The 18,401-nt window shown below is 45.8% G+C and overlaps 1 protein-coding gene across 10 annotated transcripts in view; it reads right to left on the bottom strand.

Moving 5' to 3' along the window:
* Nucleotides 1-1,750: 1,750 nt before the first annotated feature.
* Nucleotides 1,751-18,401, bottom strand: part of NPRL3 (NPR3 like, GATOR1 complex subunit) — a 45,452-nt gene continuing 28,801 nt past the window's right edge. For all 10 annotated transcript variants that reach the window (XM_074840816.1, XM_074840815.1, XM_074840814.1 and 7 more), the window contains 4 exons: nt 17,694-17,823; nt 9,178-9,367; nt 7,831-8,023; nt 1,751-2,527 (listed from right to left, as the gene is read on the bottom strand). In XM_074840816.1, coding sequence (XP_074696917.1) covers nt 2,362-2,527; nt 7,831-8,023; nt 9,178-9,367; nt 17,694-17,823 — 679 coding nt within the window. In that variant the 3' untranslated portion in view covers nt 1,751-2,361. The remainder of the gene's footprint in view (nt 2,528-7,830; nt 8,024-9,177; nt 9,368-17,693; nt 17,824-18,401) is intronic.

Consider the following 18,401-nt stretch of genomic DNA (forward strand, 5'->3'; position numbering starts at 1 on the left):
GTGGAATTCTATTTGTGGGGTAGAGGGGCATGGGTCTCCCAGCCAGCAGTGAGGTCGGTTGTGGCTGTTGAAGGCCACTTTCTCCCTTGTCCATGGATCCAGGCGTAATTAGGGGGATGAGTGGTGAAGGGTCACAGCTCTGAGCTGCTGACAGAGGAGAGAGCTGGGAGCAGAGGAGGTAAAGGAGGGATCTTACTGTTCTCTACAACTACCTCTTGGGAGGGGGTGGAGAAGAGGGAGCCAGGCTTTTGTCAGACAGGATGAGAGGCAATGGGCACAAGCCAGGAAACAGGAAATTCTCATTAGCTGTATGGAAAAAATTTTCACCATGTGAGGGTGGTCAAACACTGGAACCGTGACCCAGAGAAGCTGTGGGACATTCAGACCTCCCCTGGACAAGCTCCTGAGTGACCTGATCTAACACATTTTCTCTGACAAAAGACCTCCAGAGACCCCTTCCAACCTACACCAGTCTATAACATCCAGCTTAGAGAACAAGAATGCTTTTTGTTTTTCCTAGCTGGTTTTGAAACCACTTCAACTTACCACCGTGTGAACCCCAACACAGAGAAAGCACCAACACTGAGATTTCTGCGATGCTGCAGCCTGCCACATACAGGAGGAAAACACCTCTGGGATTTAGGGCAGAACCTGCAGAACTGCAGCCACACTGGCAGTTTGAAGGGTGACAGGGATACCACCCCCTTCCCCCCCCACCCCCAGGATTCACATGCAAGAAAAAAGCTCAAGTCTTTCAAAACTCTTGTCCCCATCACATGAAAAAAATCTTGTTTGAGCCCTTCTGAACAGCCCTTGTTACACTGATCTCAGTAGCTCACCCTGAGATGCAGTTGCTGTGGGTATGCTGGGACTGGGGCCCTACAGCCATGTTGATCTGATTTTTAGGTCAGATATTGCTTTTGCTCTTCCGTAACATCCCTGCTTGCAGCTGCAGGGGAAGACTCGTGGAAGGGACCATGAGAGCGGAGCTGTCATCGGGTATCTGGTGCACTGGGGACACTGGGCTCCCTGGCACAACTGTGCCTTGCTGGTGGTCGGTAAGTTAACGTAAAGCTCACAGTTTAACCCAGTTTGCGTGGGCAAGTGAAGCTGCTCTGCGAGAGCCTGAAACTCTGGGAAAAACTCCAGCTTGTGTGTGTGGTGTAAGGGAGGGTCTTAAGGAGGAGCCTGGCAGTCTTTTAACACCACGCAGCCTTGGAAGCCACCACCATGGAGGTGAAGGTGTGTCCCCCCCTTCCCGGGTGCACAGCACAGAGCAGTGACCGCTGTGGGGACCGGTGGCCTCACGCAGGATGGGGGGAGGTGGCATAAGCTCCTGCTGTCCCCAGCACAGCGGGAGGAACAGTCCTGAAGCTGCCACGTACAGACCTGGATCTTGGTTTTCAGCTGGAGAGCTTTAACCCAGGCCAGGTTCCCCGTCTGGTTCCCTGCAGCCACAGCCATCCTTGCAGCGAGGGGAATGGACGAACAAAACAAGCCCTGGGGGATGAGTCTGAGTGCCCTCAGCACCAGCCTCTGGCTGTGTGGAACCAACACATCTGTGCACTTGCAGCTTGGCCAGCTAATTTCAGTTCTGCTCCACAACCAAGCTCCCCACCCTCAGTCAAAAACTGGAAACCCTGAAAACCCACAAACACATGGGCTGCTTGGTGACAGCCATGTGACAATAGACACTTAGTAATAAGGATACCCGGGAGAGGAAATAAGCTGTAACACAATGAGCGAGTCATTCTCATTCATGAAACTGTTTACTTGTGATACTTTGCCTTCCTACCTCTGTCCTCACTGCTGCCAGATAACAACAATCAAACAGAATTCCTCGGCGCCCAGGGACACTTCCCTAAAAGCCAGGCCAACTCCATGCTGCCCTTGAGCAGAGGCCGCGTGCGCTCTGCCATGGGGACAGGCTGCTCACAAACGGTGCTCGCGGCGGAATGACCCAGCAGTGACGTTGTTGGAGAGCAGAGGAAGCGCTTCTGATGCACCAGCATCCACCCACAGGTGAAGTACTGCAGTGGACATCTTGGCCCACTCTCGGGAGCCATGGGGAGGGAGCAGGGTCAGGGAAGGGCTGTGAACCAGCAGCTCCCGTGCTGTGAACGTGGCACAGCAGGAATCCAGGCTGAGCAAGCGTGTGCTGTCCTGCAGCAGGCCCCGAGCCCACAGACCGGCCCCGGCTGTCGCCACAGGGAGCAGATGGGAAAGCAAGGCACGGAGGAGGAAGAACCTGCTCTATGTCACACGGCAAGAAGGAATTGAAATCACCTCCTTTAGTTTTTAGGCATCTTTTAGACTATCAGTGTGGAGCCTGTAGCAGGTTCCCTTCCTTTGCCAGTAGAGTCACTTTAAGAGAGACTGAAAAACTGAAATCACGGGGTCCTCGTGGCTGGTCACCACCAGCACGCTGCGGAATTTGTCAAACAGCATCAGCAGCTGGGAGCGACGCATGTTCTCGTTGTACATGATCTCCTCCAAATGGTGTCGGCCTCGGAAATAGTGCAGCAGCCTGTGGGGAAGGAGAGCAAGGGAGGCACGTGGGCCAAAAGCGAGTGCATGCAACAAGAACTGACACTGCCACCCTCAAGGTTTCCTCTCCCCTGGGATGCAAAGCAGAAGGTGTTTGGGTTGTGTCCCTCATTTACATGAAAAATGAAGTGAATTAAATGAGTTCTTACCTTAGGCGTGCCTAGCAGAGAAATCCCCTGCAAAACCAGGGGACTCCCCGTGCTTTGGAGCTTTGCAAAGGTCTTCCTTGTACTAAAAGGTTTCCTAGCCTGGGGCTTTTCCTGAGATGATTATCAATTTTCAACATAGTTTTAACTCCAGAAAGCAAGAAACCACAAGTGCCAACAAGCCTTGAGAAGTCAGGATGTGGCAGATTTATTTCTGTCCTCTCTTAGCTGGGTCTACAACACCCTTCTGTCACAGCTCCACATCAGAGGCCTAGGTACCTACACCTGCTTTTAGAATGAAGAGTGTATTTTCCCTCACAGCAGCCCAAGGAGCTTGGTAACTACAGGTCATGCACTCTTGAGGTTCGGTCGGTTTGGGTTAGGTGGAGCAGTCACAACAGGGAGATGGACATTTTGGTGACACGCACCCCAGAGAAGCTCTGGGTATTGTAAAGCCCCCAAAGGGAGCGAAAACCCTGAAGCCTAAGCTCAAACCACACTGGCTTCTTAAATTTACAGTTCTCTTTAAACAGAAACAGCACCGATACCCCTTTGCTGGCCACCAACATGCTACAGCCATCTGATAAGCTCAGCCCTGCACCGCCAGTCACGGCAGGGTCTAAGACAAACTGCTGCAGCCTCTGCACTGCAGCAAGTCCCTGATGGCCGAGGACCTGCTCCCCGAGAGCCTTCAGAGCCGTACCACCAAGCCAGCCCTCCTGATGAAGCTTGAGTTTGCTGCTCAGTCAGTCTCTTAATTGTCTTGACAGTCTCCCAATCGCAGGAACCGTACCGCACACTTCACTCAAATACTTCTACCCGTCAAGGCCTGAACGCATATGCCAGAATCACTTCCCCAGCTCCGCAGCCAGATGTGCGTCCGCATGTGTTACACAGCACACTGTGCTCTGCGCTTCAGCAGCTTTTGCTCATGTTTCCATACCCATCTGCAGTTTGGGAATATGCTGGGCTGCTGCTTCATGCCAACTGACAGTAAAAATGAGGGGAGATGACAAGATCTGTTTTCCAATTCATTCATACAGTCCTCATGCAGGAACAGCCCTCAAAAGACACCGAATATCCCTCAGAGCATTCCTGCCTATTTTCACATGACAGTGGGATGGGGCCTCTTGTGCTCTCCCTGAAGGACTGGCGTTTGCCTGGCTGCCTTCCGCTGCTCAGGCTCAGCACTCCTGGCACCCATCACCCTTCATGGGTGACTGGACAGGAGCCACTGTGCAACGAGTCTCCCTCCATCACACCCTCCTTCTACAGTGCCCAGAGTGGGCGTCACCTCTAGTCCACTGCCATTTGGGTTTCTCTGCTCCCCGATTTGCCATGTCCCTCCTCTCACCCCTCTCTTGTTCCCCAAACACCTGTATGTAGGCTCGGAGCCAGGAACCTCACTGCCTCATCCCTGCAGGCAGCCTGGGGCTGTGCAGCCCCCAGCACGCTGCAGGCTCCCTTCTGCTTTGATGTGCATCCGCCAGCTCTCAAGTTGACACCATTCTGTAGAACATTATTGCTACGTCTCTACCTGCAGTACAAACAAACAACAGACGGACAAGCTCCAGCCATATTTACCTTTCCACTAGCCGGGCTGTGCATTTGCCTTTTGCACTATCTCCCACTGGGTATTTAAATCAGGCCAACTGGCTTCCTCCCCTGGGCCGACGGCAACCAGTGTGCACTGAGAAGCAGCCATCAGCAGGGACAGCGTCGGTTTGTGTGTGTATGTGTCAAAACCAGACCATTCCATGAGGTATTAACAGAAATTTTTGCATCTTATAACTTGTATCACTGTTCAAAAAGTGACTTCGAAAAAGATTTTAAAAGCTACGTATTCTCTCCCTTTATAAAGCTGCTCACTGTGATTGCCCATGCGCCCATCTCCTGGCCCAGCTGTCTCCCGTGCAAATGATTACAAACTGGCTTTCAACAGCAACACAGACTAAGCAGTTTTCCAATAAATAAATCCATCCTATATGCAAAAAGAGTCTGGATTTGTAACCGGTCAAGATGAAATATTTTCCACTCCAATAAAAGTTAGAGAGGATATTAAAGAATATCACAAAAATGCCGGCTGGAAGACACCTCCAAAGTCCCGTCCAGCATCCTGCTCCAGCAGGACTGTTGCCAATGCTGTAGCTTTTTCTAGCCAAGCTCTGAAACCCTCTAAGGATGAAAATCCCCCCACATGCCTGGGTAATCTGTCCTGGGCTGCACTGCCCTCCCAGGGAAGAAGTTTTCCCAAAAATCCAACTAGAGTCTACAAAACTGTAACTTGGGGCTCACAGCTCCAGTGAAGATGGGCACTACCTTTGCCTTTTTGGGCAATGAACATTTATAGGACCCAAACAGGACATAAGATGGCACTTCTTGGGGCAGTAACACTGCATTTGAGTGCCTCTGAAGCTGCACGGATGTGTCTGTTGACAGATGTGCAGATCCAGATCCAGTGATGGAAGATTATTGCTTTCCATTGCTCATCACTGTTCTCCCCTCTTTAAGTTATAGGAGCTGCCCATCTAACAGCAGTGTAGTGTTCTTAAAAACTAAAAAAAAAGCATTATCTCACACTAGTCGTTCAAATAAAATTAGCTTATTTCTGGCCAAGGAGATAACCCTTCCACCAGCACTGCTTGAAAATGGAGAACTGTCCACAGCTTAGTGCCACCAATAAGCATTCCTCAGTGGTGTAAAAGGTCTCCATTTCCCAATCTAAGAGCAAGAAAAAGCATCCTGAAAGGACTCCACAGCCATGGCTTGGAAGAGAAGCCATGAGTGAAGCCTCAAACTGCCTTTAAAAGCACTGATTAATGTGCAGTGAGGAACACTTTGTGTACATTACCGAAGATTTAGCTCAAAAAAAAACTTGTCTCCTCCTTAAGTTTACTTCTGGAAGTACATGCCAACCCTCCACCAGCAGCACCTAAGTAAAGAACTTGGATTTCAATTCCTATTCAATGTAATGAGGGTTAATGCAGCCAGTGCTGAAGCCAAGCTTCACTATTCCTTATTTCCCCTTCAGGTTTCTGTCTTGCAAATACCAGCTGTGCATAGCAATGGACAGGCACAAGCTCTTTCTGCCATCTGTTTAATGAGTAACAGGCGTTCAGAGGCATAGACACAAGAAAATGTATCAGGACAAACTTTACTGCTCTGCTGAAAATAGCCCATCCCTTTGTGTGCACACACAACTACACTTGGAAGGGCAGTTGGAGTACATTTAGTGCACTAACTATGCATTTATAGCAGGAGTTTGTTCTAGGAGGCAGCTGATACAGCAGAGCTATTTGCCAGAGCACAGCCCTCATTAGGCTGCTATTCCTCAAAACGAAGCTGGCACAGTAACCTGGATTAGGGTAATGAGGGACATCAGCTCATTCACTTCTCCACAATTGTTTACACTATCATTAAGAGCAATAGGTTTACCCAGAAGACATTTATCTCTGATGGTTTATGGCACGAAATGAGAGAAAATACACCCACAACCTCCAAGTTATGGTGTCTCATAAAGCCACCAGTAACCAAGAGTGTCTTGCATAAACATTTCTATGGGTACACTCCAGCATCCTACCCACAGGACCCATTTGTTTATCGTATCTTCTCTCTTCCTCGTTGTTGACTTAAAAGTAAGCTATGCTGCTGTCAATTCAATCTATAGTAGAATGGAAATTCAGACTTAGCAAAGCCATCCTGGGGATCTGCAGAAGAACCTGGTGCACAAGCAAACTGCAAAATAAACATCATTCAGACAGCTGCCTGGTTACGGCAACTGATTTTATGAAGAAATCAAAGTAATTTTTTGCATCTGCAATTCCAAAGCTTTCAAATGGCTGTTTTACCCAGATGAGGGAAGTGACAGGGGAGCAATCATGAATTCCTTTCCTCTCCCTAGGATATCTAAGAATCTGCACTGCCACTAAACTGGTCCAAAGCGTCCCCCACAAATTCAGTCTTAAGATATCACCAGTTATGATTTTGTTTTTACTTGCCTTTCTCACTGGTAATGGCTTAACTGGTAATGAGGCAAAAACATTTCAAAGTTCCCAAATGGCCAAAGTGTTGCCTCTCAATCAGAATATCCTCTGAACAGTTTACAGAAGATGGAGAAGACAAGTAACTCAGCAGTAACTACCCGCAAGCTTGGGAGAGCTCTATGAAAACACCCGAGCAGAGCACAGCTGCAAACTTTGACACAGACAAGAAAAACATTTTCTTGCAATTAGTTTCTCTAGGCTACTTGACTATATTTATCCTAGGGCAAGACCCGGGTTTTCAGGGGACTACCAACTGAATGTGGGAAGTATAGAAAAAGCTGCAGTACTTGCCTCAGGTGGTTTTCTGCTCTACAAGTATGAAAACCAGTGAAAGCTGCATTCCAGTGATGCCACTGTGTTTTGAAATGCTTAGGAAGAAAAAGTATTTTCCCCCACACCTTTTTCCCAGATGGCTGGTTAGGAAGCTATTCTGCTTTTTACCATGTGCAGAACCACATCTTGTGTATTTTGTTGTGTTGAAATTTGTAACAAAACTGTGTGCTACTAATCACACATCCTAATGACTTTAACCTAACTAACCTAACGTAACGAGCAGCTCATCTCCGCAGAACAGACCTTGAAATGTTTGTAGACTGGTCTGTAGAAGTATTCAGGCTGGCTTTGTGTCTTATGCTCTTTGTCTCTGTCTCATATTTGCATGGAGTTTACAAACCTTAAAATACAGGATAGCTGGCTTGGAAATAGCAACGGACACAGAATGACAGCATCAGCATGACTGGGTCTTTGCTTTGCAAGCTTAGAAGGTTTTTTCAGGCTATGCAGTTTTATAACTACCATGTGTGGACTCAGGAAAACTGGCAGGCAAACAGTGAAGTCCGTGTTGTCCAACCATACGCCCTGATGCTCCTTCACACATCTAGGACTCTTTGTTAACAAGTGTTCTTGTGACACGTACATTAGTTTTTGTCAAAAACTGATGTGCACAGATGAAATAGGTGTAAGGGGAACAAACCCGAAAGAATTTATCCTCCAAAATCCCAAGCTAACAGGATTTGCTGAGTCCACACCAAGCCTTCAATAAAACAACAAGGATAAGAAAAAAAAGATTACATTCTGCACTCCTCATTTCTTACCTTGCAAACATGCGAAGATCTTCTGGATTTTGGGCAGCAGGGACATTAAGGATAGCTTCCCGCTCGTGTTCCAACAAGCTTGCTAGGAGATTCTCCGTCATCCTTTTATTTAGGGGTGAGTCCCCACCAGGTATCAACTCAGCACTAGAATTATCCATGCTAGGGCTTGTCAGAGTCATGTCATCACTACTAGCTATCAGGGGAAGAGAGAAAGAGACACATAATTTTTATATTCCTCAGCATAATGATGCAAAGATTATCAATTCAGGCTGTTTCTATACAGTCTTTCCAAATAATCCCTTCAGATTTGTAGAGCAAAGAAAGTGGCTCTTGAAATGCTACATGTATCTGCAATTAGTCATATGACAACACAGCGATTTTCTCAATGGGAAAGTCAAATGTTTCAACGAAGGCATCAATTTGTGTGGAAAATTGTACTTCTGGAGACCATAAACAGTCCATAAAAAACACTGAAAAGAAAATTCCCAGCCAGCAGTGCTGGAATACCGTGAAGTGGTAACATGAAAAGCCTAACAGCACAGAAGGTGGGAGCAAGCAGAAAGAAAGGCCAAGAAGCAATATCCTCTTGTGAGTGAGCCAGAATAAGCAGATCGCAGACTGATCTGACTCATGTTCCAAGATTTCTGCCCTAATTCATGACTTCTGTAAAGCTGAAAGTTGTACAGAGAATCTCTCTTGATATCCAACCCCAGTAGCGTTCTGAGAATGTTGCTCATAGCAGCAGAGACAGGAAAGTTTGGGGATTTCAGCATTGTATGATTTTTACCCCGAAAAAATGTTTTCCTGGAATCACCCTGAAGAATGGCATTGAGGAGATTAAAGAAATCAGGAGACAAACAGAAATCAACCATTTGTGATGAGATTGATTGTGATTGAGAAAGACAGCTGGCTCTGCATCTCCTTAGGTGGCTCTACAGCCCACAGAAATCAATGCTGTTTGAAACAAATTGTCACAATTGTCCTTCTCTCCTGAAAACCAAGGTTCATGCAGTAACAGTGGTGCAGCCAGAGGAACATGGCAGTTACTTTTGAGTATAGCAAGGAAGTAGGAAGTTGCTTCAAAAAAACAGAAGTACCTCTGATACTTTACATGACCAAATGAGAACTTGGCAAATTACAAAGCACTACTTCTTTTTAAAAACAAGAATTTAAGGTCTAATAGCCCTTAGGACTTTCACCAATGCCCAGCTCTAAATTTAAGAAGGGCTGGACCTAATTAGTAAGCACTCCAGCAAAGACAACCAAGGCCTGATTACCCTAGGCATCACTAAGGGAAGCTCTAGAAGTGGGCTGTACTCTGAACAGCAGAGAAAAGTGTGCTCATACTTGGAGAGCCAAAGCTGAGAGCGTTGGGGGTGCTTAAACTTCGGCCTCCAACTCTGGCAGTAAAGGGCATGTCTTCATCTTGGGCTCGGAAATCCTCCTCATTTGGTGGCACCATCAGACAGACATAAGTGTGAAGCTGAATAAGAAGCCGGTGTTGGAGCATCCATATCACCATCTGAATGAGCTGAGTCTGCAGAGTGAGAAATGAGGTATTAAACAACCGTGAAATAAAACACAGGAGGAAAACAATGCACAAAGGTTAAGCTTTGTGACTAAGGAGTCACAAGGAGAAATGCTTTCCCCCACACACAACAGTTTTATCTCTTCTCCAATCATAAAAAGGTGACCAGGCACACACGTTCATCACACCCAAAGCCTCTGTGGGTGCTCAGGCTGTAATCAAGCCTTTAATGATCAACGTATCTTTATGCAACACTGACCACCACAGCCAGTGTCCTCAAACGAACCAGCCCTGCCCCTTGCCATAGCTCCAGCATTGCCACGTTCTAGCAGAGCAGCTGACCGCCCTCACCACATATGGCTTCAGCCATACAAGCCCACCTGGAGCTGTTCCATCTTCTTTTAACAAAACATGTTTAGTAGGTGCTACAAAAATGGGATAGTCTTCCTTCTGAGAGACAAGGCATGGAAAATGAGTCAACCGGATGCAGGCCCTGATGCCCATAGCCCAACAGCGTGAGCCCTGAGACCAGTTTGCTGGTTTCTACAAAAAGCCCACTAAAATCAGTAATCACCGAAGGGTTAATCCCAGAGTGGTCAGATTAAAGTACAGCTTCCCCCAGAAACCCAAGGAGAGGGCAGGGTGATGGGGCAGAGCTGAAGCAACCAAGACAGGTGCCCAGAAGTAGGAGCCATTTGCTGTCAGATGAGAAATTGCTGCATAACCATGGGAGAGACTCTGGAGATCAGAGCCCTGCCAGGACTCAGCGATACAGAAACAGTGCTAACAGCACCAGAAACCTTGGCAAGAGACAGCAGCCTGCTGCTGCCAAGGAGTCCCCTCGCAATGCAAAGGGTTAATATCCCCCATTTGCTCACCATTCCTCTGCAATAATAGGACAGGCTAAGCTTACAAAGGCGTCTGGTTTTTTAGGGTGCAGACAGGCAAGAGTTTCAGGAGCTCCAAGAGATGACGCTCATATTAAACAAACATGTGCAACACCTTTGTATTCCAGCAGCTGAAGACCTGCACAATGTCCCCAGAGCGATGCTGAAAACAGTGGGCAGAGTGAGGGACAAGCATTTGTAGGTTCTTGGCATGGCCTATTTTCAGGAGTTTTGAAGGAGCATTCAAAACACATCACCGTGTCTGAATTTCTGCACAAAAAGCCTTTTCATATCACTGCAGGCAACCCTTCCCATAGCTAATGGCTCTGAAAACACTGATTCACTGACAAAAGCTGTTTGGGGATTTCATAGCAACCAACACTGTTTTGGTGAGAGAAACACATGCAGAATGAGCTCAGACTCTGAGAAGGAAGCTGGCTCTGCTGTATTAATCATCAGGATAACAGGCCAAATCTCAATAAAAGCCCCAAACTGAAGTTCATCAGCCCACATAATTTTCCTTTTTCCATAAATCTTGTAATTCTCAGTTCCTCCTCTGCTATCAAATCACAAAAGAAACATCTTCTGTTTGCAGACAGACCCACACCCTGTCTTTTCAGGGATTACCACTTTTGGGGGCTGAATGGATTTTAATGTTAATACATATTATCTGGGATCGCCTTCAAACATCTTTTTTAGAAAAGCCATAATTCATTTTACATGTTTAATAGAAAATCTAAAGACGAGTAAAGTTGGCAAAAGATACCAAATGCATAGTGCTTTGCTAACATCTGAAATCAGCCTGAAAGAGAGAGGAGGCTTACTCCAGTGATTACGTTGCTAAAAACCTTCCTTCCAAATGCAGGCCTGGATGGAAAGATGTCTCATATATTTTACTTAAATTTCCAACCTGTTGGCACACAGTGATGTCTGATTAGCTAGTTTCACATCAAATGAAAGAGGTCTGCACATTTCACAGCACAAAATAACTCTGGAAAAATCCAAGGCAATTCAAGGAGACAGTAAGACAGGCTCTACCGGACCTGCAGAATCTGCTGGGCAGGGCCTGACCTAGACCAACCTCCACTGGTCACTTTGGTGGTTTCATGAATTAAAATAATAGCCAGTTGCTTTTTTTACAGCTCCATGTGCGTGGAAAGTCTTATCCAACACACTCTAATCCTGCGTATGCACCTTCACCTCTACGCTCTTGTGTAAATATCTAGAAAGCCACCCCTGAGCCAGCAGCTGTGGCTCAGTGGAACAAGAAGCCAGGCAAAAGTGGTGTTACAGCTTTATAACTGCCTTTGTGCTGTAAGTGGGAGAGCTGGAGATTGGCTGTGACTAACCTGAGAACTAGAGAAAACTGTTCTTCCATACTGAAGTGAGCCTGAACAACCATCCCCAGATAAGAGACAATGATGATCATTGACAGTGTTCTATAGTAAGCTAGACTTCAGTGAGAATTTGGTACCTCTTAAAATCTAGTCCTAGAAAAAAGCCCAAGCAATGCAGCATCCTGCAACTAGCACCATGCCCACAATGGTGCGCTTTGTGCCATCACTGCCAACGTGCCTCACACCATTTCCACTTTTTCCAGGTTTAAACCTATTTCTTACCAAAAGCAGCAAGTGTTTTCACAGATAAGGTCTAGCAGAAGCTTTGCTAATACATTCTGCTGCTTGTCCTTCTGGACACAAACACCTAATTTACATCCATTCTCCATCTGCTCCTCTTGAGCTCTGATGGAGCTTACAGACAGGTCTGCAGGAGAAGAGGCTTCTCTGCACCATCTGTGCTGTGCTGACTGTTGGAAATGCTCTTCCTCCCTCAGAGATACAGGGTTATCTTCATGCTTGGTCTCAGTCTACTTGATTAGCTGGGCTCGTTGCTGAAGCCAAAAGGGCTGGGAGTAGCTTCCCAGGCAAGGATATACTTCAGTCCCACGACTGCCTCCACTCACTGTCATCATCTGGCATGGCAGGAGTCTATATCCAGCCTTTCTTGGCTGAAACACCAGGACCATGATGGAAATATAAAACAAAACATTTTTTGTTGCTTAATTTAACTAAAAATCAACTCTAAATTTCATCCATATTCTTTACATCCTTCCCGTCTCCCCATGCTGCCTCTTTCCAGTCTGCTGTATGAGGGTCCTGTCTGCTGCAGCATCTGGACCGCTCCGTGCTCACGGCGCAGCAGGCCCCGGGCAAAGTTAGAGCATGTTGTCATGCGAGGCAGCACTGAACGGAACGTGTTGGTAACAATACATCGCTTTGTGCTTATTGACAAAAGCAGAGAAGATGTATTAGCTTCTGAAAACACGGGCATTATACGTCAGCCCATCTGGGCAGTTTGGGACAGTCAGAGGAAAGCTCAGCCCCAAGTCTTGGAGGGACAAGATCCAGCATTCATTATTCTCTTCCCTCTGGGAACCAAAGGGAGCGTTTGTAAAACTCTTGAGTAATGTGTTAAATAAACCACATTTCCTGCAAGGACTTTATAAGGCTGTTTTCTTTCCCAGACCTAAAAAGCTGAGGAAAACGCCAAGATAACTGGGACCAGCAACAAGTTCAGGAAAGGGAAGGGAAAACAGCAACCCAGAAGCACTCAATCCTAGCTTGTTTCTTACTACATGACCATAAAATATGAGTTAAAACACAGCCTGTTTTGCCTACTGAAGTATATGAGCCCCCTTTCTCCAGTCTGGATTATATAGTTACTTGACACGTGCACTCTTCAAAGTCAGACTTGAGAACTAAGGGCTGCCTTGGCTCAGTAGAACAGCACCTTCAAAGTCGCTGGGGTAAATGGATGTTTGCTGAAATGTATGACCTTTCTTTACCATTCAAACCACGCTATTTTATGAAAATAGATCAGCTAGTAAAACTTCTCCCTGCTCTACAGAAAACAGTCTTTAAAGACCCCCTATTAGTGTAGGACAAAACATTTATTGTCTCATATTGCCATTTTAATCATTAGGTAACAGCTTTGAATTCTCAGCTTAACCACACCCTCCATTTAGGTGTAGAAAGACATATTTTTTTAACTTGCCACACTAAAACCCCCTGATTTTATACCTAGTCCAACTGAATATAAATGCACCTTAACATTACTCCCATACTGCTGCCAACAAAAGCTCCCATGACTCTTAATGCCTTCCAGATGCCCAGCGGAACAGTCACATTTGCAGTGTGTCTCTGGGAAGACACAACTGCCCATTCAGTATTTGCATGCAGCTCTCCTCCCACTCCCATCCCCTGACATACTTGCTCATTTTCCACCGAGCTGTTACACAAAGCACAGCACGTTTTCCGGATGCATAAGGCAGAGGCCTCATCCACCGGTGCCTTACTCCCAACAGGATGGCCAGACTTATTAAAACAAAAGTGAAAAATTAAACATTATTTTGTTCAGCAGCAGCTGTCATACTTTCCCATCTGTTTTTTTCCGCAGTTATCCTAGCCCCATCAAGGGAGAACTAGATAACTACAATAATAATAACAATGTGCATTGTGATAAAGAGCTAGTGTAGTGAAGGGGATGCAGGGAGGAAACAGGATGTCTAATTCACCTAGGTACACTCCTACCTTATGGGTGGGAAGATCCCTCCTGCTTGTTCCTCAAGGCAGGCTAGAGAGACGTTATAGCTGCTTCTGAAACAGATGAACTAGCTGAGGCCATAATGCACAGATGAGGGAAAGCCACAAGCACTATCCCTTTCTCTTGGTTTGCAAAGAAACTTAGCACAGAGTAGCTGAGTGAAGAAACTTTGATATTGTGCAAAGAAAGCCTTGCACTGAAAAGCAGGTTAAAGCATTCCCATGCCCCAACCGCAGTGCCTAGTACACATATATCAATGAACGTGTGCCAGCCTAAAGGTTTTAGGTCACCGAGTGTTTCTGTGCTTTCACAGGAGGTTATGAAGGGGTGTGCACCACACTGAACAGCACCAGAGCTCCACTCTGGTGTGCTCTGCAGTCACATCAAGCTGTGCCACGTGTGCGAGAGGAGAGCACAGGGAAGGAACCAACAGTTACAGGCAGCAGGAGGAAGGACGGCTCCTTTGGGGTCAGGGTAGAGGAGATGCAAACTGTCTCTTTTCCAGTAAAAACACTGAAAGGGAAGAGGAGTTCACCTATTGTATCAGCTCGCAGGATCTCCTCACCCCATGGCCGCACCCTGGTGAGATCTAGCACCAGCAGCGTGAGCTAAACTGGCTGCTGTTCAGGACACTGCCAGGCTGCACTGGATTGCTGCAAATCCGGGTGACACCATACAGCACGGTGGAGCTAACAGACAACTCACCACTGGAAAAAGGGGAGAATAGCTTCTGCTTTCCTCACTCACATCCCCAGCTGCAGAAATGCCTCCCTTGTTCAGCACCAGCCCTGGAGCTTGCTGGATCTCCCCCTGCGCAAATTCCACCTGCTAACCTGGTAGAAAGCTAGTGCAGCTGAAACAAGTGGAGTGAACAGCCAAGCTGGACAGGATCCAGAGCTCTAGCGCAAAGGGAAGAGGGAAAGGAGGAAGGCATGTGTGCACACACCTGAGGGTGGAAAGGAAAACCAGGGCCTCCTCTCAGCAGCACCAAGATATCGTTAGATCAGCTGAGCTGTAGGCGTAGGCTTATCCTCATGCTGCTGCAATATTGCTATCCAAGCAAGGCAGGTTAAACACAGAGAGAGGGAAGCTAGCATACAGATTACTGCACAAATAATAAAATCTTTTAAAATTATAAGCACAAGACCACTGATAAATATACTACCACCACAGAGTTCAACTGCAATATACTGCTCATCATCAGGCAAGAAAAGAGATCAAGATGACAGACTCAAGAAGAATTCTGTCTCTAGCATGGGGCACAGCTGAGAGCACTAGTGGTCCTGGCAGACACCACTCACTAGACATCTCCTGCCTACTTGACAGACAGACACCAAAAACAGCATGTAGACATGCACTCCGTCTTTCAAGACAGTCTTGTCCCTGCTCCGGGTATTGCAGGTTGTTTGTACCTCCTACCAGTCAAAAAATACCACAGCACCCTAAGTATAAAAATGCCAGTGTCACATTTTTTTTATCTACTCAAAGGAATGGAGCAATTCCACCCATGTAACAGTAAGCAAACAAAAATAACTTTGTCCTCTTTCAAATCAAGCAGCACAGCTTTGTATAAAAACAGGAGGAAGAGCTCTTCAACAGCTTTCCTATTTTGTATTGTGGACTTTATTAATGCCTTCCATATCCTCTGCCCATCCAGAAGCACATGCCAAAAGGAGGGAGCCAATCCCATGCTTAAGACAAGAATCAAAGGGGATGGATGCCATGAGACCATAATAGTTTCTGCAGAAAATACAGCCCTTCCCACAGTACTGACCTTCTAGCACGGATGACCTTCAGTAATACGGAGACAGTACAGTCAGCATGATGAAAAGCACAAGATAACAGACCACTAGTGAAAATCTTCAAAGTCAAAAAACTCCCCACATCCCCTCTTATGTAAACAAAGGACAAAATTACAGTGAAAGGTCCCAACTTTGTTAACTTTTTTCAAAGGCAAAACAAATCCAATTTGCCAATATTTACAGTTCAGAGTACAGCATTTTTTATCACCGCACAGTGGAACAAAAACCCACCCACATTTCATCAGATTAATTGTTCTGTCAACTAGATCTCTGTTAATTACAATTGGAGCCTGACCACTTCAGGACAGGGATTGGATTCATCTCTCTTAAAAGGCTAGTTCCTAATAAAACAATAATACAAATAGTTCTACATAGGTAAATCAAAGTAGAAGAAAATGCACCGATATGAAAACATCAAAAAACACTCTCTAGTCTAAACTCCCCCAAGAACTGTCACACTTAGCTTTATCAAAAAGAAGCCTGCCCTGACTCAAAACAGCCCACCAGTGTAGGGTGGTCTACTTCATCTTCATGCACACGTCTTGCCAATGCGGCCCCGAGTCTTCTGCAACCACAGTTCTCACCTCCTCTTTTCAGACTGTAGAAGGCACTTCTGTATCACAGCATCACCCTTCCTCCTTCCACACATGCTGAAGGGATGATGAAAACAAGGGGTGCTGTTGACCTTTAGGACCCCACCACAGACAGGTGAGCATCAGAGAGAAGGCGCACACTCTAAAAGAGCCGTTTTAGCACTCCAGCAGCTCTGGCAAACATTGATCACACACTGTTGTTTCAAGGCATAACTGCAGTAGTAAGTGGCAGAGTCTATTCGTGTATTTCAAACAAAAGTAGGACGTCTGAGAACAACCAAAAGTATTGAAGGAGAAGTATTAAGGCAAGTAATTAATTTTAAAAGGAGTACTGAGAATGTCTCCTGAAGCTACTGCAGCTAGAGTAAAATCAATGCCATTAATTCAGCTTCAATTTCCAGGACACTGATTTGTCTGTAACTACAGAGAAGTACTGACAGAACAGTAAAACTGCTCTTCCCCTGCCTCCCAAGGTGGCAACTGACCAATACATACTATTGGGATTAGACACTACATCATTACTTATCTTTATCTCCGATCATAATCTCTGCCAACCTGTAATTACAACAAATTCTTCTCTCACAATTGTGCCTGTGTGTGCAATTGATGTTAATCTTCTCAATATCTGAACAGTGGCTAAATTCGTATAGCCAGCAAGTTATCAAAGTATGAAGGCTAGCAACAACACTGCAAGAAATCAGCTAAAGAAATCTGCCTATGCTTCCTTTGCCACAATGAGCTGTGTACAGAGGTCCAGGCTTCTTCATCTGGGAAGAAAACAGCGTCAGCCAGGAGACCTCACATCACTGAGCTCCTTCTTGCATTTCACCAGTTCCCAGAAATGCTGCAAGCCATGATCTATATGTAAGCAAAACAACAGCTCACAAATCCAAACTCCGTATATTGTTATCCCAAATCTGAACGTTAAAATGCTAATGCTGTAACACATGGACTTCTGTTGACTACATGCTGCGTCTACTTCCTCTAACAGCCTTTAAACAATTCCAGTTTCATAGCAAAAGCTAAGTGAATAGACAGTTTGCTTTTAAAACCAGATTGTGAACCTAAAGCAGATGGAATACAATAAAATTAAATGTGATTGTGAGGAATCCACAAACTTGCACTCAGCCCTACTAATTTATGACAGTTTTCAACAGACCAAATGGAGTTTCAGTCTTCCCTACTATATCACTCAAGAAAAAGAAACATTCTGATTTTTCTTTTAGGATTGTGATTTCCTAGCAGAGTATCCACACAACTTCACCTTGAACATCCCCACAGCTTTTTGGCATGTGGATATGAAACAACAAATCATATGGTTAGAAACACAGTAATTGGCAACCTCTAAACCTGCAATAGCAGGTTCCTGACTACGTAACTCCAGAAGCAACACCATTCCTTGCTCTCATTAGCAGGAAAACAAGGGGCTTGTGTACACTCCCCATCTCACCTCCTGAACGGGTGGCGCGAGTGGATTCTTGAACTCTGAGAGTGACACTGGGAGGGAGAACTTGGAAAGCATCGACGGCAGGTTGTGGCCTCGGAACTGACAAGAAAACGCATCTGCTAATGGAGAATAACTACAGAAAAGAGGTAAAGGCAGAAATCAGTTTTATATTGCTGGTCAGCATAACACTTATCCATTTAAGCATTACAGAAGTGCCAATTCCCAAATGAAATATTCTGTGTGATCTAGAAAAACAGTAAGGATAGTTTATGGCGCTTTCCATCCTGCAAAAGTAAGCAAGAAGCATATGTGCTTTTATCTTGGCATTAACGTTCATGTGAAGGGAATCCAGAGGAGAAAAATAAAAATGATAAAAAGTCTAGACCTGCGCAGTCTCTGATCAAAGGAACAGGGGTTAGGCAGTCAAGACAAGACAGGGATGGGCAGGATAGACACACAATCTTCAATCTTTGCATATGCAAAATGCAGCTGCAGATGTGACGGTTCTTCCTGCCTATGCTGACAGGACAAGCAGTATCACTGATCAGAAGTAAAGGAGAGTCAAGTTAAATATTAGGAAAACTGTCTTTCTTATCATTTCCATCTACAAAAGTCTCTAAGAACAGCACTGCCATATATGACATAGGCACAGTTGTTCCTGAATGACCTCAGGGTCCCTTCCAGCCCTATTTTTATATTTCCATCACAGAA

Source organism: Strix aluco, chromosome 15 (genome assembly GCF_031877795.1).
Source record: "Strix aluco isolate bStrAlu1 chromosome 15, bStrAlu1.hap1, whole genome shotgun sequence".
NCBI lineage: Eukaryota > Metazoa > Chordata > Aves > Strigiformes > Strigidae > Strix > Strix aluco.